The sequence below is a fragment of the Centruroides sculpturatus genome, unplaced genomic scaffold, assembly GCF_000671375.1.
Source record: "Centruroides sculpturatus isolate CEXI.00-Female unplaced genomic scaffold, Cexi_2.0 scaffold1772, whole genome shotgun sequence".
NCBI classification, from domain to species: domain Eukaryota; kingdom Metazoa; phylum Arthropoda; class Arachnida; order Scorpiones; family Buthidae; genus Centruroides; species Centruroides sculpturatus.
In genome coordinates, this window is record NW_019385941.1 from 104,772 (window position 1) to 127,522 (window position 22,751).

General features: G+C 30.3%; 1 protein-coding gene across 4 annotated transcripts in view; it reads right to left on the minus strand.

The window, feature by feature from the left end:
* Positions 1–21,536, minus strand: part of LOC111612718 (DIS3-like exonuclease 2) — a 36,388-nt gene extending 14,852 nt beyond the window's left edge. Inside the window, exons 1-8 of one of the 4 annotated variants that reach the window (XM_023353954.1) lie at positions 21,433–21,536; positions 15,728–16,314; positions 15,355–15,470; positions 12,919–12,980; positions 11,781–11,843; positions 11,616–11,669; positions 4,389–4,490; positions 3,115–4,314 (exon numbers count right to left, since the gene is read on the minus strand). In XM_023353954.1, the coding sequence (XP_023209722.1) occupies positions 3,115–4,314; positions 4,389–4,490; positions 11,616–11,669; positions 11,781–11,843; positions 12,919–12,980; positions 15,355–15,470; positions 15,728–16,260 (2,130 nt within the window). In that variant the 5' untranslated portion in view covers positions 16,261–16,314; positions 21,433–21,536. Of the gene's footprint in view, positions 1–3,114; positions 4,315–4,388; positions 4,491–11,615; positions 11,670–11,780; positions 11,844–12,918; positions 12,993–15,354; positions 15,471–15,727; positions 16,315–21,432 lie in introns of all 4 variants that reach the window. The other 3 variants (XM_023353953.1, XM_023353957.1, XM_023353956.1) reach the window with 3 other exon arrangements.
* Positions 21,537–22,751: the final 1,215 nt, after the last annotated feature.

Here is a 22,751-nt window from a genome sequence, read left to right on the forward strand (position 1 = left end):
CAAAATTAAAAACCAAGTCATTTTATTGGGGGCAGAGGTATAAAATACTTTTATAGTTAGTATTTTTAATATTTAACTTACATTAATATTTATTTGTATAAAAAAATTAATTTTTAACAAATATTTAATAAGAAGAGAAAGCGGGCGATAAAATTCTACATTTACATATATCCGACAGCATTTGCACTTCAATTTTACCTTTCCAGAATAGTTAGTTCAATTAAAAAGTGTGCAATCTAGCTACTTCAGCTCCTTGTTCAGAAAAAAAATTATGAACTCTGATCAATTAGTCTGGCTCATTCAGAAAAATAGAGTACTTATTTAGAGCAGGGATAATAAAGGAATGATCCAAAATATTTAAATTCAATTGGGTCAAAATAATTTTACTACTAAACACAAATACTACAAAGAACATTACATATTTAATAAATTAAATTGATACATTTTGTATTTAAAATAAATTATAACAAAATATTAAAAGATTTTTAAAAATTAATAAATATATAATAAATTTTCTTTAATTTAAATAAAAAACCTAAAGTAAATTTAAAATGCGGGAGTCGGAGTCGACACATTTTTTCCTACTCCGACTCCTCTGGCCAGAAATTCCTCCCGACTCCACAGCCCTGATTAAGAGAGCCTTCTCCGCGATCGTTACGAGTTTTGTCAGGTCCTAGATAGGCTGTCGAGTGGTAAGAGAAGAGACTGGACATAACCAGATCGACCCACTTGCAAAAATGTCTAAGGCTCCGACCCGGAGCCAGTTGACGCTTTCATCTGCAAGATTATTTGAATATTTCGTACTGTGGACTAAATGGTACTAAAAACCCGAAGATGGTCACTAAAGACAATTGAAAATGTGCATGTTTATACTAATCCCATCCAGTTCTTGCTGTTACTCCTGGTTTTTCACATAGCAGATTAAACTGATGTGCTCTAATCCGATCTTGTCCAAAGTATTTAGAATTAAACTGTGGAACCGTATGTGACTTGGACTCCCGGGAAGGAGATTTAATTTATGACATTTTTTGAAATCGTGTTTCCTTTTAATATTCATCGGGACAATATTTTAATTGATATTTTATACAATTATTTAAATCATTTTTAATTTAGTTCATTGCCACACCTAAATTTTTTGACTCTTTCTGTCTTATGGGCACCGAGAAGGTCTTTTTATGGGAGTGTTGTGGGTTTGGCCAGGTCTGCAATGTGGCAGCCAGATAGAAAGGGATAGGACTCAATGCATCCGGAACAGACTGCCTTGAAAAATTCCCAGGAGTTTTTTTGACCTGCTCAGATTTAATGCCAAGCCCCAGACCAATAGGATGCTACCTCTGCACTCCAACTAGCTAAATTTAATGGCATACGTATTCACATCATTTAATCATTTAAATTTTAAGTTTAATTCAATTTCTGCTCGTTAATTCTTTAATTTTACTAAATTTAAGAAGCAGATATAAAGTAAATAATAAAATTCATTAAGATATTCATATTACATAATAAACTGACCAATAATTAATTTTTTCATAAGTATTTGTACATTTTATGGGCCACGTCGATCCCCTTCCTTCCCTTCTTTAATTACGCACACAATAGTTCTTTAATTACACACAGACTCCGACACTGAAGAAATGACCCCTTCCTTAAACTGTATAAGTAATTAACGGCCCCCTATACAAATATGATTTGTAAAATTAATCCAAAACGAATTTGGAAATATAAGTTGTTCAAAATCTAAAATCATAATGTTATCATATTCATCGAGACGGTCACGTAAACACGACACTTCAGCAGTACCTATGCAACAAAATGCCCGATTGGAATCGGGATGTGGCTGCTAAAAAAGCCATCTTATCACATTTATATGCACATCTAAAAGCAACTCAACTGTCTCCCATTTTAATTACCTGCTGCATAAATTGCATTTACCACTCAACAACAAGAATTAACGAGCAAAAACAATTGACAGTTTGTCCAAGTTTCCTACTCAAAAAAAACAAGTAGGTTTTGATTACACGATATGCATTTAATATTGCTATTTTCAATAGTGTGATGTAAAACATTGTAATTACTGTACAATGTTTCTAGACTTAAATGTGACAGTTAAAATTAGACATTTGCAGAAGAGAAGATTACTTTTTTGTAAGAATTATATTTAGTTCATTATTTTCTTAAAGTTTTACCAACAGATGGTACTACATGTAAAGGGTATACAAAGGGGGTGCAAAGGTATACAGTTGAGAATCTGAGAAATACAAATGTTTGGTGTTCATTATTGTTATGTTTATTATCTTTTATTAGTTTGTATTCCTTATTTCTGATTTAATTTGTACATAAAAATAAATGTTTTATCTTCCTATTTTCTCCCTGTGTGTTTTTTCCCCATAATAACAACTACATACCTACTTTTGCACCCCCATATATATAAAAAAAAAAAAAATTCTAAAATCTACAGCAAATTTAGATTGTTATAAACATACAGAAACTTTTTTTTCTAATTCGAAAATTCATTAAACAGTCTTCTGTGTCATCTATAAGAACTTAAAAAAAACAATGTGATTACACGATAAACACGGTCTTCCAAAACAAATGTTACCGATTTAAATTACTTCAGTTATGTTACATACATTTTACTTTATCGATTTGTGTATGTTACGCAACATACACCAATCAGAGCTAGAGTAATTATCAGAGTTTTGTCTCCTGTCTGCATTCAAGCATCTTGTTGTCTACCACCTCTGGGATGTGCCATAAATGAAAATGGCAATATACAATAGTGTTTTGTGTTCTGCGGATTGCAAAGTTGGAGTAGTCATTGTGCAACACGAGTAATCTGCAGGAGCTATAGAGTTGTGGCTGCCATGGGAGGAGTGACAACAGACATATCGTAGCGAGCAAAGGAAGAATTTGAGTATCGGCTGAATGTGTGCCATGTGACAGGAGGTGCACGCATTGAAAAATTAAATTAGCAATTGTGAAACTTAGACAAATTTTCAATGTTTATGTGTACATTAACACAATTAGAATAATTTAAAATGGTAGTATTCATTTGGAAGACCCAGTATTATTTATTTATTTAAAAATTTAAATAATCCTAAAGAAATACAGGCTTACTTTTGCTGTTTTTTGAATAAATCTTGAACCGTCAGGATGCTTTAAAAGTTCGGCGATACTTAAATAACGAAGATCCGATTTGTTTTCTTCCGAAGTATCCGTTTTCTTTTTGTTTCGTCGCTTTTTCTTCTTTTTCTGCTTATTACAAATATTAGGTTCCTGATTTTTAACTTCAACCAAAGAAATAATATTTTGTTCTTGTTTATTATTTGTAATCTCAGAATTTGTATTGTCGTTAACCAAAGAGTTCGTTCTACATTTTTCACTAACAGTTTCGTCATTAGGCACGTGATTATTAAAAACTGTTCCTAAAGAATTTGAACTATTACTATAATCAAAACTACAGATATCTTGTTTAATTTCATTACAGTTAGTTGGGTCTGTGGAAGCTCCTGTCTGTATATATGCCTCAGTGTTACAATTAAAAGCGTTAAAATCATTTTCCCTTTCTAAACTGTCTTCGACATTCGAAGCAATTCCCGCTTGAGTGATAAAATCCTCTTCGTTGTTATTTACTTCATTTTGTAAACATTCCATAAACCTAGAATCTTCCTGTACCTGATCCAGATGATAGCTGCATGTACTCTCTCCACTGACCGACTGAGAAAATTCGTCGCCACTAAGTTCCTCCGGTGCGACCACAATTCTTCCATTATTGATCATAGCGATGTCCTCGTCGGTTACTTTATTCGCGGTATAAGGTATCTCAAATTCGCTACATTCATAATTCTGAATATCATCGGGAATTAAAAATAAATTGTCACTCGTAGGACCCGTCCAGGGTTGATCTGTTTTGTCATTTTTACTATCAAAGTTTGATTCTTTGTGCAGTCTGCAGTTGCTCTTAATTTCTTCACACTGAGTTTTATATACAGGATTGATTAGTGAGGTAGAAGAAAAATCTTCTTTCGGATGAGGGATGTAGTCATCGGAATTACTTTTGGGAACGTTTTCAGTTTCAAGAGAGTACTTATTTTTTTTAGTATTTTTGTTTATACGTTTTTTCTTCTTTCTAAAGTTTTCTCCTTCGTCTAATTTGTTATTTAACTTATCGCTTGAATTAAAAAGTGTATTTGAAAATTTTTTATTTCTATCTTTAAAAGGACTTTTATTCTGCTTATTATTAGAATTATTATGATTAAAATTTATTATTTTACAACTCTGTTGTTTCTGATAGTCCCCAAGATCTTCCCGAAGTATCTAAAATGATAAGTGGAACAGAAAATAAGATTTTGTAAACCGGAAACTAAATTTCAATCTTAAACATTACTCACTTTCCAATCTTTAGGAAGTTTCAGCTGGACAACAACTACATCCCCGTTTAATGCACGATTTCTATCAAGTATGCCTCCAATGTAAATGTCCATCTGACCGTCCTGAAAGATAAATTAATATAAAATTTAATGCATTAATGAACAGATTTTCATATAATTTAAACAAAAAACTAAGGTTTAATCACTACATAAATATGTTATAGTTAAAACAATTATTTGGTGTTCGTAATGTAACAATTATTATTTGCAATGCAGAAGCCTTTAAATGGTGGAAAAAATGGCCATTCTTCGATCCAAACTGACATTGAAACATTTAATAAGATTGTTATAATATTCAAAATATAATCTTGAAAACTATTTGTAGACATTTACTCTAAGAAAGAGTGAGAGAGATTAGAGTTCAAAGAGAATAAACAGATGAAAACAAAGTAAATAATCGTAAATTCTTATCTCTTCAGAGCTCTAAAAACACATTTGCTTTGCCGGAAAAGACGCTTCACATGACTTTTGTTGCCATAATCAAGAATAATCTGATCAAAAAATAGATTTCATAATCATAAAATTAATAGTCATAAAGTGTGCACTGCATTGTATATCTGAATTGAACATTGTAAACATATAATGCATTCAATAGATCTAATGCATTTACAGATTTATATACAGTTTTGGATAAGTATCTGACAAACCAAGACTGTAATCATCCTTATTATCTTCCAATGATTGATTTCAACATGTAACAAATCTGTACATCTGACAATTTTTAGTGTACTTTCTATAAACTGTTTGTATTAAAAATAACCATATATATAAAAAATATTCATTAAATTAGAATAAATGATAAATATCTCCACTTTTCGTCCTTTTAAAGACCTTGATAACCCAACAGTCTTTATGGCAGAGTCGACATTTTATTCAAGGCCACTCATCCACCTCCACAGGCAATTTTTATTGGTTACGACGGAGTCTACTATGGTACATTTAGCAAATCTCGGCCAGGCTGCCATAACGTGCATTAGCGAAGAAGAGTCTGGGTTAGTGCACGAAGAGTAAAAAGTTAAAAATTTAATGGATTATGAAGCGCATTGCAGGTTGCCTGTACAAACACCCTATAAATATTCTAGAGTCCATCTTGGGTAATGCGTGGCTCTAGATAAAGATTCTGTACTGTATGTTACCAAAAAAGAACTAAATATTTATTCTGTACAAATAAAAATTTTAGACTACCTAGCCATAAACAAAACAGATTATAGAACAATACTAAAAATAAACAATTTAAACTGATGGTGACCAAACTATGGCCTCCAAGTCAATCTGACCTGCAAATATACTCAACATGTTGCTTATGACAGAAATAGGCCTACTTTTTTGTATACATGAAATGTAAAGAATACTTGTGGCCTATCATGTACAACTTATGCGCAATTAACCTTGAAAACTGAAAAGTTCGGACACTGCTTACTTAAACCAATGGTATTTATTTAAAGAGCCAAGATTTTTTACCTCCTTAATCAATTACCTTTGGGTCAAAAACAGATTTCTTAACTAAGAATGTTACATTCCAAAACACATGGCATTTAACAAACTGCCAAGTGTTTGTTTTGAAATGTTATGCGTTCCGGAATATAGCATTCATAGTTTAGAACTTTGCTTCGGAACCTGAAAATGTCAGTTTTTCTTAAAAATAAATCTGACAATTTAAACGGTTTATTTTTAATATTAGACTAAATAATCAGGCAATTATATTATTATTATTATTATATATAACTACTAAAATGAATGGAGAATTTACTTATTTAAATACGAGGATCAGTCAGTACCGAGTGAGACTCCGTGGACATTTCCCGAGTGAATATGATTGAGATGTTAAAATTTCACATTTTAATTCGTTGAACTTAGTTCCCCTAATGATCATGGAATGTTAAAAGGCAGTGAGTGCGTGGGTATTATGGAAATAGGATTATGTCAATCATACATGCGAGACAATGGAAAGTGACTGGCAAAGGTAAATGGGATGATTCCCAAGGAAAGACAGTACAGCTGCCTTCAACATTCATGAGAGATTTATTGTGTTGTGTTGTAACAACAATGAATTGCATGGTTACAGTAAGAGTGGTCTCAAATTTGTCCTGAAAACAGAAACAGAGGAATCAGTCCAAAATGCCTGCAAACTGGATAGAACGCTGTCAGCTCTTGAATGTGTAAATAGCATTGTCGTGGCTAATGCACTCCTTAGTTGCAAAATACAGCAGAGATAAAGAAGAAAACGGGCCAACCACATCCTGCTTTTCCACAACAATATCAGACCCTATAAAAGGCAACCACATGATAGCACATCCAAAATCTCTACCCACCATGCATATTCTTCCGTCTCGGTCCCATCTGATTACTCTCTACAGCAAATTTAAGCAAGGAAAAACTCTGTGGACAAAATATTTCTACAAGCAACAAGCTACAGAATGTTGCCCACATGCACGTTCAACATACCCCAAGGGAAGGTTTTCTGCTGCCATTTACAGGCTACCAGAGTGCTGGAAACAGGATACAGACTTAGGAGAGAGCATGTGGCATAATTTCACGCCTGCTGTCATTGGCAACCTCGGTATGCAGGTTAGTCTCAATCACTTCTGACCAACCCTCAAAAAACATGTTTTCGAACCACTTATTACAAAAGCTAAGTGTTAAAATAGTGTAACATATTGACTTTTATTCTAGATATTTTTCAAATGTTATTAACTAAAATTTTAAAAATACAATAGATCATTTGACAAGTAAACTTTCATCCAAACATTTTTCACATACATTTATTTCTTTCAGAAATAATTTATTTTTAAATTGTTAATATTTAATAGTTTTACTACACATTAAAGAACGTATTTCACGTTAATACAGATGGTTAGATGAAATAGCTCAAAGATTATAAAAGATTCAATAGTTAGTTTATTATTTTTCAAAAGAAAAAAAAATTATATAAGAGAATAACAAAACAAAATTAAATAAAAAAATTTTTTGAGCAAAAGCATTTAATGGTGTTATTTATAAAAATTATCGTTTCCTAATGAATTAATTATCTGTGTTTTGTAATATCAACAAGCGGCTTTTATATTTACCGTAGCATCCATTTATTGTTTAGAAACCCATTGCCAAATTATTGATAAGTAATGAACTTTATGCATACTTATTTATTTAAACATTGATTTTAGTTAATATAATTTAGTTGAAAGTTACAATAAAAGGACATACGTACATACACGAGGCACATAAAGAAAGAACTTATCAGATATAAAAAGAACTTTGTAAAATAAGTTTATTACAAAATGATATCACATATATTATACTACTATTCTATATAGTTACAAAATGAATTTAGACACTTGTCCTATTGTGGCACCAGGTTTTGTAGATGTTTGTGTTGTTAAGGTACAGCAACACAACACTTGGGCAATCTGCCTAGGGAGATGCCTTCTGGGAGGTCTTTTTAAAGGTAACTGGTCCCTATTCAGACATTACAGACAAAGAAAATCCGGAAATTTCCATGTGGCTAGCCTGTCCTGACAAGGTGTGAACCCATGACCAAACTCCCAGTGTTCAGGGAACAAAACCGTTTGGCCTCTGGTGGGCCTCCTTTCTCATAGAAATTTGCTGCCAAATCTTTCGGCCACTCTCACATGACAGACGTATTTTGTCTCTCGACAACTACCTAGATGTTGGTTGCCCGAAAATCTCCGAGTGAAAAAATACATGATAATCACTAGGGGCAAGAGTGGAACTACATGGAGAGTGCTCAAACATTTCTCATCTTTACAGTTCTGACTCTTCCCCTTAGTGATTATCATTTGTTTTCTCACCTAAAGAGATTTTCGGGTAGCCGGTATCTTGGGCACAATCGAGACAAATATGCCATGCGAGCATGACCGAAAGACTGTGGTGAACTATAGCAAAATAATAACAAAACTGGAAGTGTGTCTAAATTCATGTCGTGACTATACAATATAATAATATATATGATACATATGTTCATGATATTATATTATATAATACATACATGTGACATCATTTTGTAATAAACTTATTTTTAAAAGTTCTTAAAGAAGTTTTTTTACATCCAACCAGTTTTTACTTTCTGGACACATCTCATCTATACAGTGGATGATCAAATGAAAATAGAACCACTGAGCAGTTTAATAATGCTGAAAATTGAACTTGACAATGCCAAACACCTCGTTCTATTTCTCACAAGTTCTGCATTCATTTGATCATTCTGTACTTGCAATACTTTATAAATTCCCTATAATTCTACTGAAAAGTATATAAACTACATAATTATCTGTCTACAACAAACATACAATACAAATTCTCTAAAATTTTTTTAATCCCCAATTATACAATGTAATCTACAGAAATTTCTTCCAAACTAAGAAAGTTAGCAACTAAAACTTAGAGGTAATCCAACACGATTGAATATCTAAAACATTAACAGAAAATGAAAAGAAGTAATTTATTATCTGCTTTTACTTGCAAATTATTTTCTAATATTCAAACTGAGACATTATCAACATCCCTTCCAAAATTATTTTTCCATCTTTCGTAATGTAATCTATCAGCTGATGTTTTATATGTGTTAACAAAGAGAACAACTCATCCATACCCCCATATCAAATACCCCTAAGTGTAATATAGTACAACTTCTTCAGATATATTTAAAAAACCTTTTCATTAAGGATAATTGACTTTTTTTGAGACAAAAAATTCAATATTTACTATACTGTAGAGTCCCATACAACGCGGGGATTCGTTACGCATTATAGGAAATCGCATTATCGAAACCTGCATTATAACACGATTTATGAAAGTTTAAACCTTGACCTATAAGTTGAAAATACATTCAAGGGTGTTGCTTGCTTTATTTGTGTGTTGTACGGGACTCTGCTGTATAATTCCAACTATTTAGTACACTTCTACACTTATTAATAAATTTTATATAATTTTAGAATAAATTATTGTTCATTATAATAGTAGGAATCTAAGGATTTATGTCTCAGCTTTATTTCAAATTACCCCAATAAATCTCACTATTATGAAATATCTTAAATCATTACTTCTAATAATATACAATCATCAGGATCATAAATTATTGTGACATCTTCACAATGCCAAGCTGCAATTTTTAATCATATTTTTAATTAATTTAATTTAAAATATATCCTCTATATCAAATTACTAGTATCTTGCCCCTGTACATCATACTTTTCCTTACAACAGCAGAGTCGTGTCAGTCATCTACACTGACATGAAAAACTTAAGCAACGATATAATTTTTAAGCAGACAGCTATGAAATTGTAGAAAAGGGCTTGTTGAGATCGATATAATGAACACGCAATTCAGTAGAAAAGTGATTCGTATGCAGGAAGATGACATCACAGGTGATGTGAGGGCATGCAAAATGTGTGCAGTCAGTGCGTGCAGTGCAAGACTACAATAAGAAGGCTGCTTTGATTTCATACTGTATAAATTCTATTTATTTTTGTGCTAGTACACTTTCTTCATCTTTTAAGTACAAAATACTGTGTTTATGTTTTGAATTTCATGCCTCCCAGATGATTTCTTGCAGAGTTATGGCAAAAAAGAATTGCTGCTTAAGTTTTTCACACCAGTGTAAAATTTTTAAATTCAAATTATGAAACTTCCAGTCCAAACTGGAAGTTCGTATATCGAGGCTGCCTGTCCCTAAACTTTCCACATCTGGTCTCGACTTTCATCTATCTAATACCATTCTCGAGATTAAGGAAGGATTGATGGATGATAGTGGGAATTCATAGATCTAAATTTTTTCAAATTGTAGCCCAATTAACTTTCTAAATGAACTCTAATAATAATAAATTTCTGAATATTTACGTTTTGAAATAAACAAGATTATGTCTACTGCTGGGATATATTGTGCTGTACAGTTTCAAACTCTGATCTTAATCTTTACCATTCACTACCAACTTCCACTATTTCAACATAGTTTACTTACAACCGTCATAGATTAAAAACTAAAGAAAATTATTAAAATACCTCTATCTCCAGAAAATTAGTACTAAAAGTGTATGATATAGTGGCTTTATTCTGTTTACTACATGTTTAATGTTGCATTACTTTCAGAATATGTGGTATAAAATTTATTACTTTTGCTTTAAATGACAGTAAAGAATAGTGTTTTACAGAATTAGTAAATGTTTATTCTATTTTCAACACAAAAATATATAAAATTAAAACATTTACTAACAAAGTTATTATAACATAATATGAGTTATAAAGTCGATTAAATTCATTATACTTTTACTGTTATTAATTATAATATAAATTTTAAACAAAAATGCCATTTATAAAATTGCACAAAATGTGAATATTGACTTCTAATATTTCCGTCGATTAATTTTCCAATAATCAATATGAAAGAAATTCCAAAATATAATTTAAAACCTTCGAGCAAATAAAAAAATATAATTTACTAAGATAAAGTAAAGTGCAAGAGATTTAGTGGGTTGTCGTAAAGAGAAAATAAAAATTTCTGATAGAATCGTTAGTATAAAGCAAATGTATTAATTACTACAACAAGATTTCATTCAGAAACAGGAATCAAACAAGGAATCAAATTTCGAATTTTACAAGTTTATAGATCACTACTTAATGTAAACATAATTAAAGCTATGCGAATGGAAGTTTCGTTTAATACTTTGATATTTATTTATATTTTAGTTTGAATATTTGGTAGCACTAGATCTTAACAGATCAGCAACCAGAGTAATAAATCACAGATAAGTTTGTCTATCTAAGAATTCAAATTGCAAAATATAATTTGATAAAATATTTCTGAAACTATAGAAAGGTTTCGTGTTATTTATTGTATTTATTCCTCACGATCGCTTCATTGGATACATTTAATATTGAACATTTTTAAAATACTGTTGCAAATTTGTTAAGTATAATAATAAAGAAAAAGAAATTTTGTTTTAATTTATATCAATAACAGTGAGTAGCAGCAAAAGGTTTCTAACTAACATGAAACGAAAAGAAAAAAAAAATTAAATAACGGTTCTAGCTCAACTAAAATAAAAATAAAACTCTACCACATCGACAAACTTAAAAAAAGTGTATATTTGAGCTTCGGTTCATCATTCCATCTGGCAGATAGAATACTATTTAGGGAAGGAATAAATCACGAATAGAAAGCTACCGAGGATTACCGGCGCACTTATATATGCATCTTCGTAATTCCTTGGATTTATTCTTAAAACACCCTACAAAAGAGAAAAAAAAAAATTATATGGCATGCATTTATAACCTAGAAATGTGTATTTTCTAGAAAAAACGTTTTGTAGTTTATACAAAGACATATATTTATATCTTACCTCAATTAATTCACCTTTTTTCAAACCTTGTTGGACTTCGCATAATGGCATATAGGCATCGAACTAGAAAATAATTTGAAAATGCATACATTATTAAAATATTTAAAAGCTCTTTCTCTTATAAAAAATGGCTAAATGCCTGAAGATTATTAAAAAATAGAATGAAGCAGCAATCACTAAATGCCATTTTTATATTAATTTAAAAAAGAAAAATATTACTCGTATCCTTAGTTACCGAAGACAATTTAAACACGGAAAAAATTAATTTGAGAGGATAATGACTTGTGAAAATGGATATAATAAACCTCAATATCGTGTTAACATAACATTAACAATGTTATTAAATTGCAATTATTTATTGTGATGTTGTCACAATGCCAGGCTGCAATTGTTCATCACAATGCACTAATAACATCTTAAACATTTAATAGTGTCTTGCCTTCATACGTCATATTTTTCCTGCTAACAACAAAGTCATGCCTGTCATGTATCTAATTCCATATGGGAGAAAATTTTTGAATTGAAATAACATAACTTCTGACCAAACCAGAAATTTGTATACGGTTAATCAGGTCATCCTGTCTGTATCAGGTCTCAACTTTCATCTATCCGATACCATTCTCGAGATTAAGGGAGGACAGACAGACAACAGACGCCAGTGGGAATTTATAGTCCTACGATTTTTTTCAAATTGCAGCCCAATAAAAAAGAAACCTCAATAAAATACGTTTTATTGAGATTTCTTTTTTATTGGGTAAAACAAATTTAAATATTCCTAGAACAGCAGTAAAGTGTTTACAGTTTTTAAGTAAAGAATCTAATTTTCATAAAATATCAATTATAATATTTTCGTCTCTTTATACTTCTGTTTAAATAATATTATAATTATTTTAACTAACCTTATTTCTTTGTATTTTGCCAATTAAGTGTTTGTTAGAATCATAAATAATTAAATTACAATACAAACAGTCTGTATTTTTCTGTAAAACAGTTAATTTAAGTCTACATTTTATTTTTCAAGAATCTCGTAAAAATCTCGTATTTATTAGAATTACTTTAATATAATAATATACATACTTAAACTTAATCTTTAATATTTTTGTAGGTAGACAATAAAAATTAAATATAATTTTATTACCTTAAAATCCTTGGTACTTTTCTGTTTTTTCTGCGCTGCAATACGACTCTGACCTTCTGTTCCTGAGTAATAAACTATAAATTTTAATACAGAACTGTATTATATATGTATGCACATAAATACATTTTTAAAGTAGCATATTTTATTATTTATATGTTTCATTAATAATCTAATGGCATTTGTAAAGAAATAAACGCAAGCAAAAATTAACTGTATTTGACTTTGGTTCGTAAATAGATGATTTATGTATGTATAAATGAGGATTAATTGTATTGAAATTAAGAAATAAACTGCCAAAACTGAAAAATTAATATTTTAGGGTAAATCCTACATAGCAGCATCCAGTGAACACAGACGTGAATGCGCTACTGTGGACAAACTGATAAAGTGAACGTATATGTCCAGAGTAATCACATTTAACATGCAGCAATGTGGTTACCAGACGATGCTTCCATACACACGTGCAGGAATCAGCTACTGAGCAAGTTTGATCATCACTTCCATTGCTTGTGTGTGCTTCCATAGAAAAAGTTTTCTTCTTTGGAAGAAGATGGATTGTTTTTTACTTCACAATACAAATGGTAAAATTCACTGAACTGATGACATTTCTTATAAATACTGTGTCTTTTGCCTGTAAGAATTTTCAGTAATACAGTGTAGAAAACTTTTTTTTTTTGTGGCAAGCATTTAATGAAGTTGTCTCGCTGCCATTTCATAAACAACATGCATCCACTCTGGACAGAGGTCGCTCATGAGCTGGATGTGCGTACAAAGATTCTTTCCGCCTGCAGTCACTGCCAAATAGGATGCAGCCTAAGATGATATTGTAAGAAATTCAAACATTTAATATTAAACTTAGATTTTATTACAAAATCAAATAAAAATATAGAGACGAAAAAGGTGTCATGAATTATTTATCCGTCTTTTTATCTTAAATTAACTTAAGCAAAAGAATAAAAGAATAAAATTTTATAGACAATTAAAAAATCGGTATAAATTATATTACCTTACAATCCTAATAACTAAATATATATAAATGTATTAAAATTATGAGAACACATTGTTATATCTCAAATGGATATTTGCATTATTAAGTCATTTATATATATATACACACACACAAACAGGTCTAAATGTTCCCAAAAGGAACCACATTCGACTGTTAAAACTTTCGACTCTAAAGTGAAAAAAAATTCAATGAGCAGGGAGATCAGAAGCTTTTGGAATTAAATTTTGTTCAAAATTTATACTTCTAGATAATTATTTTCCACAAAATTTTACAACAATTATTTAATAAGGATAGGATATAAGGAATAAAGCAACATAATACAAGAATAACCTGTAAAGGTGAATGCATCCCAAGGGGACTTTATATGAGAAACTTGCTCATTTTTTGGGTTTTCTTCATGTGTCTAACATGCAAAGAAAACCCAGAAAACTCCACTTGGCCAACCTGAGGTTGTTTAAAAAGACAAAAATTTTGGACAAGTTCATTTTATATCTGTATTGTAAATATATCTACATTCTACCAAAAATTTTTATATAAATGATAATGTTCTCTGTTTTATCATATATAACATTTAATTTATCGATTTACTTCTAAGTTAACAAATAATTAATTAAAATCTATAAAAATTTGTGGATCTAATGATTAGATATTTTAGAGCTTTCTCTGTAAAGAGTTTCAAGGAGAACATCTGTATTATTTCAAAAATTCATTTTACAAAAAATTTTTTGGAAACATAGCATTCAATCTTATAATTATAATAAATATTAAAAACTATAATTATAATTTAAGTTTAAAGATTGTTTTTTTGTTGTCATGATCAAATGCAGACTTCTCTAATGACCAAAAGTATTATGTAAAGGAATAGTTTTCCTCTAAAGGATCTTCTGAAAAGAATTCTATCATTTTAAATTATCGTAATTATGTTGATTATTATCCAAGAATATTATAATGTACATTAAAACATTGGAAAACTGCCCAAGCTGACCCATTACAATTTCTCAATGCATGCACCTTGTATCACACATTATTCATCCGACCAATACTCAAATTCTTCTTATGGTCACTATGGTATACTCATCTTCACTCCTCTCACAGAAACCACAATTCTATGGCTCCCACAGATTATACCTGTGTTGAACAGTGACAAGCAATTCTAACTTTGTGGAGTGCAGAACACAAATGCCTTCTCTGTTGCAAAATTGCAATTTTTGTTTACGGCACTTCTTAGAAGCAGTAGACGACAAAACGTTTGTATGCAGATGGAAGGCAAAACTTGGATAATAATTCTCATCGTTACAGTAATGTAAAATGATAGCATTCATTTTGAAAGATCCTGTATGCTTTACTCAATTTTTATTTACTGAAGCTTAACAGTTGTAAAAAATACAAATGTATTCCTGTACTTATTAGTGTAATTTATACAATACCTTTCTTCTTGGATTCTGGTAGAATGTATGAATTTTTTATTACACCGACAGCTTCACCACTTGGTTGGCTTCCACTTCCAGCAGGTGATGTAGCTGAGCCACTTTCGGAACCAGACCTGTATTAAGAACAAATTTTCGTGAATATTTACGAGCAAGTATGTAATATTTTTATTTCACAATAATTAAATAAAAATATCTCTCTCAAAAAATCATGCAATAAGAAATAAAAAACATCTAAGTATAAATATTGATAATACTAGTAACGATAACAATAAACATGCGTGCAAATTAAAAAGTCCTTGCACATTCTTCACCACTTTTATACATACAAAAAGAAAAGTCGGCACATTCAAATACGTATCTTCATACTTACCACATACATTTATGAGCTGCATGTTGCACTCTTAAACCGTAAGGCAGAATGTAACCCTTTTCTGGACAGGAATCAGAGCCTCGTCTTCCCCGTCCTCTAAAAATATTGTATTTGGTAATGTCGGATGACTGCGAGGGCGAACTAGAACCCGAATATCTAAAGCCTTTTAGCTGTTCACCGCTAATACTTTTTCTTAGAATTGCATCACCAGACGGATCGCTGGACGAGAGACGATTGACAGTTTTTCTCGTAGAGGAACTATAAGCTGTGTCCGGCTTCTGAAATACCGATTCGTATCTCGGAGATCTACAAGAAGTTTGAGACGAAGGCCTCTTTATTTCTTTTCCTCTATTCTTGGTAATGTTTGGAGATTTAGTTGCCGCCTGTTTCTTTTTCGAAATCCCTCCAGGTTTCTTCTGTTTACTGCCACACGAGACAGAGATGTCTCTTAAACCATTGTTTATGCCGTCGACCTGGTTATCGGACAACACGGTACATATCTTTCCTTCGTTACTTTGAAAAATTCCAGCCATCTTTTTCCCCCACCATTAGGCAATATTTATTCTGTTTATAACATGGACAAGAATCTGTAATATAATTACAGAAATTGAAATTTAAAAATTCTTGGCCCCGTCGTATCCAACAGTATAAAAATTTGCATGGAAAAAAGGATAATAAAATTAAAACTTGCGCCAAAACGGAATTCCATTTAGAATTTTAAATCAAAAAATAAAGAAAAAAAAGTTAACAGACGCAAAGGATAATTATTCATAAAAATGGCTTGCATTTAACAAAAAAATTATATAAATATACTAAAAAGGTAATTTAAATCTTAAACAGAGATTTCAATTAGGATTCTTCACGCAATTTAATTAAGCCGATAACAAAAAAATTTATCGAGAGAATTAACTGTGTTCTTGTCTGGCTTGGAAGGCAGCCAAAGAGATTTCATTTGATATAATAATAATAAAAAAAAAAAACAAAATGAACCAGCATTAAAATAATATAATATTTTTTGAATAAATTACTTTTATACAAATTATAGTCAAAAATAATTCCAATTTAACATTACATAATTGTATATAATATAACAACATAACATTAAATGAATTCTGCATAACTGCAATCTACTATTTCAGACAATAAACAACATATAATATAATATGGAATAAATGTTTACATTTAATTAAACTTAAATTTTCACGTAATTAATTAATAATATTGTATATTATCATCAGAAATTTGAATTTCTTCCACTGAAAGCGATTTTTTCCGACCAAAGAATCGTGCAAGAATAATAAAAAATATCTAATATAAATAATAAATTTTGTTTCACTTCAATAACTGATAATTTACTGTATTAAAAGCTCCAGCGATTTCATAAAAGAATACGTAAGATAAATAGCATTTCATGTACAAAAAATGATGATTTATAAGCATAAAAACTCAAGAGAATTATATATATAAATATATGTTTTAATCAAAGAAGCATTTTGTTATAATTTATATAATTAAAAACATATTGTGAGCGCAGCTCCATCGACAGGAAGATTTTTATACCAAAATGTAAATACTATATACTCCCCCTTTAAAAATCCATTAGCATAAAATTAATAGAAAAAATAATTTTGGATTAATTTTATATAACAATTCTTTTTTAAATGAGAAAATCCAAACAACTTTTTTTATGGGAGTTTCATTAATTACTACTCGACAAAATACTGTACAAGTAAGAGCTTATAAGTCTCTCGTTACATTTCAATATAACTCAAAGGATTTCTTCGATATAAATATAAATTTCACAAACTATCCGTCTTTCCTTTAAGAACGAAATGTGGATTATATAACTAATCACCAGAAAGAAAACACAGATTAAATTAAACAAGATGGCATTGTTATTAAAATTCTACTTCCGAAATTCATCAAATCTATATTAACGTAGCTGCATGTATTCTTATTTATTTATGTATTTATTAAATAACAAAGCTATCAAATATTAATTTTTTTTTTTGTAATTTTTAATATTAAAGATAAATATCTGATAATTTTTCAAACAAACAGATTTTACATTTAATATTCAACATTATCAAGCAATAAGTTGATTATTTGGTCAATCAATGCTATTAATGTTAAATTTTGTTAATTATCAAGATTTGACTGATAATCGGCTGGTATAATTGATACGTTTTATAACATCGGCCTCATAACGATAAGCGTAAAATCAAAAATTTCAGTTCACAAACTCTAATAAAAATTGAATTTTGAGACTGAATGAACTGCTCTTGTATTCTGTCGGGCAGATATAGTTTGCCTATGATTGTTTCTCTCTTATATTTGAACATAGGACCATATTAAGCACTTTTAAAGACCTACCCAAATTTTCTTTAGAAGCATTTTACGGATGCGGAATTTTAATAAAGGCAACAAATATGGCCGAGTATGTGTGCGTATTAATGTGACTCCATTTGCTTACTGGATGATTATTCGAAAGAACCAAGTATTTTCACTGTATACTAAAGCAGCTATTATCTATATCCTTTATAACATATCCAAAATTTATATGATGTAAACTGAAGCATAGCATTTACTTTTGACAACTTCAAAATACGAATCGATTGACTGGCCATAATCTTGAACGGCATAAGCATTCTTTCAAATGTAAAGATCCTAAAACTAACACACACCTTCTAATTATGCTTTGACAAATTTGTCTGAGTTCATTTCGAAAATCACTTCATGAACAACAATCATAAATAATAGTATTGTAACTACACGTTTCTTTATTCATCACTTAACAGATGAACATTATTGATCCTTCCTTCAAATCAATTTTATTGATTATTGAGTACCATTGTAAATTTCATTTCTATAATCATAACAATTTTCAATATTTTCCCCACTAAATTAAGTTTTGAATTAATTTATTGAAACTTTTATTTAATTCAATTTCATTCCTCCCCCGACTTCAATATTTAGATACATAATATTACAAATTATAATATATATTCAACAAATCTGTTACTTGGAGAGATGACTGCTCTCAAACACTACCTAATATATTAAAACAATATACTTTATTGGTTTAATTAAAATTGAGATCTCTTTGCGTGCTTTAAAATTTAGACAGCACGTTTCCCGAACAGTGAATCAAAAGACGATGACCAGTTTTCTCGTCACTCGGTCTGTAAGACTGCCAAATGTTACATTTAATTTTTTGTCAACAGATATGTGCCAAATTTTTAATTTATTAAATATTCTATATGAAATACATTTTTGAAATACGTCAGAAGATATATTTGACAAAATAACGCTACTAAAACATTCCAGATTTTAAAACTGCTCTATCACAATTGATATTGTAGATTTAGAACATCTATTATCACTGGTTAAACTAAATAATTGCACTTATTTTAATTACTAATAAATGTTAAACAAACAAAGTTTGAATAAATAGAAAAATCTTGTTATTTGTATAAACACACGTCACTTCTAACATAAAAAGTTACATTTCATTTGATTTTTTTAAATAAATCAATATTAAATAATTCCCTGTTGTCTGGCTATACTTGAGATGTAATCAAGTTCTTCCCTATCTCTATCACACCTTATAAATGCCCTAAAAGTGGTAATCTTATACAGGAGATCTACCATTTTTTTTCAGCATCAGAAATAATTAAATAATTCTATTTGATCTGTTTGAGTATTCAGTTTATTTACAAATAAATTCATCTTTTGTTTTCAGTCTGTATTAAATTTACATCACATTTTTGGCTGAAGATACAACTTTTGTTTGCATCTAATTGTGCAACATAATCCAACTTATTTTCATTAATGTCAAAACATGATGCAATCTTGACATGATACAAAAATAGATAAATGTAAAAGCATAATCAAACATGAAGATTTTTAATATATATTTTAATAATAATATATCTCGGAAATAAACTATATATTCGTCACATACAAAATTATTACAGCTTGAACTACTGTGTAAGTGAATTCAAACTGACCTTGCATACGTTTCCAACATTCTTGCTAGAAATGCATGCAAGGTCAGCTTAAATTCACTTATATAATCATCACACATTCACTAAAATAATCCATAAAACAGAAATAAATAGTTAAAAAATATATATAAACTTTTGAAAGGTTTCACTAAGTATAAATATTCAAATATATTTTGTTGTAGAGTTAATAAAAAATTAAAAATTGGCTGAATGTTAATATTTTCCAACTATTTTTCCAATACGAAACAAACAGCAGGGTTCTTTATCAGGCTATAAGGCTAAATAATAACAATGCAATTTTATAAAAGACAGGCTTCCATCTCTTGTTAAATACAATAATCATAAATTGTTTGGTTTCGTAGCCTGATAAAGATCAGACTGTTCGTTTGGTATTTGAAGTACGAGTAACTATTGGATCACTTGTATTTATCATACTTTGTTAATTGGGAAAATAAATGTATTATTTGTACAGTTGGACTTTGTTTCATAGATTATTTATTTTCAAGAAAACATGCTGTTTATGAAATTATAAGTACTAAATATGTTTTGATATCACTAACCAACATCGTTGTCTAGTTAGCTATATATAAATAAATCCAATTAAGTTGTTGTCCAATACTGTACATACCGAACGACCTATCTATCGCCTCAGTTAGGTCATTTCACGAACCAGGACTGGGCTGCAAAGCCGTGCAATAGCAGGAACCAGTATTTACTTAGAGAAAAACAAGGATATCTGGACAAATTTTTTACAAGGTCACTGTGCATTATCAGAAATTATTCACGAACTTTTAAAATCTTCAGAGCCCCGACCGAATACGGCGCGTCTACCAGCCAAGATAAACAAAACGATCCATATATCTAAAAGAGATCGAAACGTAGGCAGACATTCTGTCATTTACCATTCACGACATTCAGAAAGATAAAATCTTCCGACATTCCCCCCTCACCAACTTAAAAGCAGGATGAGTCACAAAAATTTCTATTGACATGTAAATAAAAAATATTTGATAAATTGAAAAATGATCACAAAGCAAAGATTCTCCATTTACAAAAAGAGAGATTTAAAGACTTTTATGATTTATCTTCCATTTATTTTTAAGATTTCCATTTTTTAAGGCAAAAGTTTTTATTACATTTCTCTTTCAAAATTATTTCTGAAAAGTTGAGATTTTTATTAAAAAAAACTTCGATAATAAACCAAAGCGTTTTATTTTACACGAATTCGAATTTAAATTCGAATTCGATTGTAACGTAAATTGTGAATTCGAATTCTAAAGACAATTATGAATTCAAATTTGAATTCACAATTGCCTTTATACACAAACACTACTTTCCTTTGTCATCCCGCATTTTAAATTATTGATTTATTGTCTATGGCAACACACCAATTCATTGTCTTCGAACACGGGACACGAATTTAAATTATATCACCGCTGCCAAATTGTAATATTTGCATAAATATAATAAAATTTTTCCCGTTATTTATTTATGTTCATTTTTATTTTGTCGAGTAAACAAAATTCCAAAATTGAGTTTTGGTTTCATTTTTAAATCGCCGAACCTACGTAACGTTGTACAATATGTAAATGAGTATTGTGTTAATTTTAAAGAACAACAATAGATATAAATGACGAAATATCGCCTTATAAATGTTTTAATAATTAAAATAAAAATAAAATGGTTGGAAATACTTACATTGTACTTTTTTTTATTACTATTAAAAAGATAATACGTCTACGTAGAACGATAAAATGTATTGTAAGAAAACAACTGATCGAACGCCGCTTATATGTCGGAGTGTCTCCTTCCTTTATCTTAATTTTAAAAAATCGATTATATTATATTAATATTCGGCGTTCAAAATAATGTATGAGTATATATTAAAATAAATGAATAGTGCTTTCTAAAAATGTGTGAATTTTATTGATTTTCAAAATTTTAGGTTGTCTTCTCTATAATCATTTTTATTATCTCTTAGCGCCCCTTGGACCCCAAGGGTGGTTTCCTATGTCTATCGTGGGCAGTGGCTTGTTATAGCTGCATAAGGCCCATAAAAATTTTAATTAGGGGCCCCGTGTACAGTATTGATTTTATTCTCGGGGGAATTTTTCGGAAAAATATTTTTTTATAAAAGATTGGTTTGAGCTCAAGGCAATTGCCTTTTTGCCCGTGAGATAACGTGGGCGCACAAACCGGGTAGTGAAAAATCTGACCCGATATACGCGTGACAGGCTGTCCGTAAAGAATTCCCGGTGTTACCTGCCCGCAGTTGATCCCGGATCCCCAGAAAGACACCTGGCCATATTATTCAACTCGGCTCTCTAAAATTAAATCCTGAGTGAGCCATTGCACCAGACGCTTTAGAAAATTATATTTTTGATCGAACCATTGTGCAATTAATCTTGTTTTATAACTTGATACATTTCAGGCTATGTCCCTAGCCGACAAGTAACCTCCAATGGGAGCTTGGCCAAATCCATGATGGTCATGGAAGCCTAAGGGTACATTTACCTTTGTCATCGGTTTGTCTTCATATGAATATAATAAATTTAGATGGGTATTCAAACTAATCGTAAAGCCATGCTTTCATCAAGAATGTAAAACTCTTAAATCGATTAAAATCCGAGTTCCTTAATTAATTAATTTACAAGACGTTAATAGTTTGTTAATAGGAGGGCCCACCAGTTTGCCGGGTAGATAGAATCACCGAACACTAGTAGTTTTTCGAATTTTCTTCACATTTGTAACACCTAAAAGTTTAGTTTCCCATAAAAGTGCTACAGAGAGACATTCCCTCTCGGCAGTTTCTATTTATTTTAAGGTATCTATTTAACCGTTAAATACAGTAGACACCCTATAACGCGGGTTCCTATAACGGAGATTCCTATAACGTGGCGAAAGAATTGCGACAGTATTCGTATAAAGACGCTAAAAGGGACTCGTAAAACGTCGTCGGCGACTCGAGTCGCGACAGGATTGGTCGAATCTGGACCAATAGTGGACGAGCAGCCGAA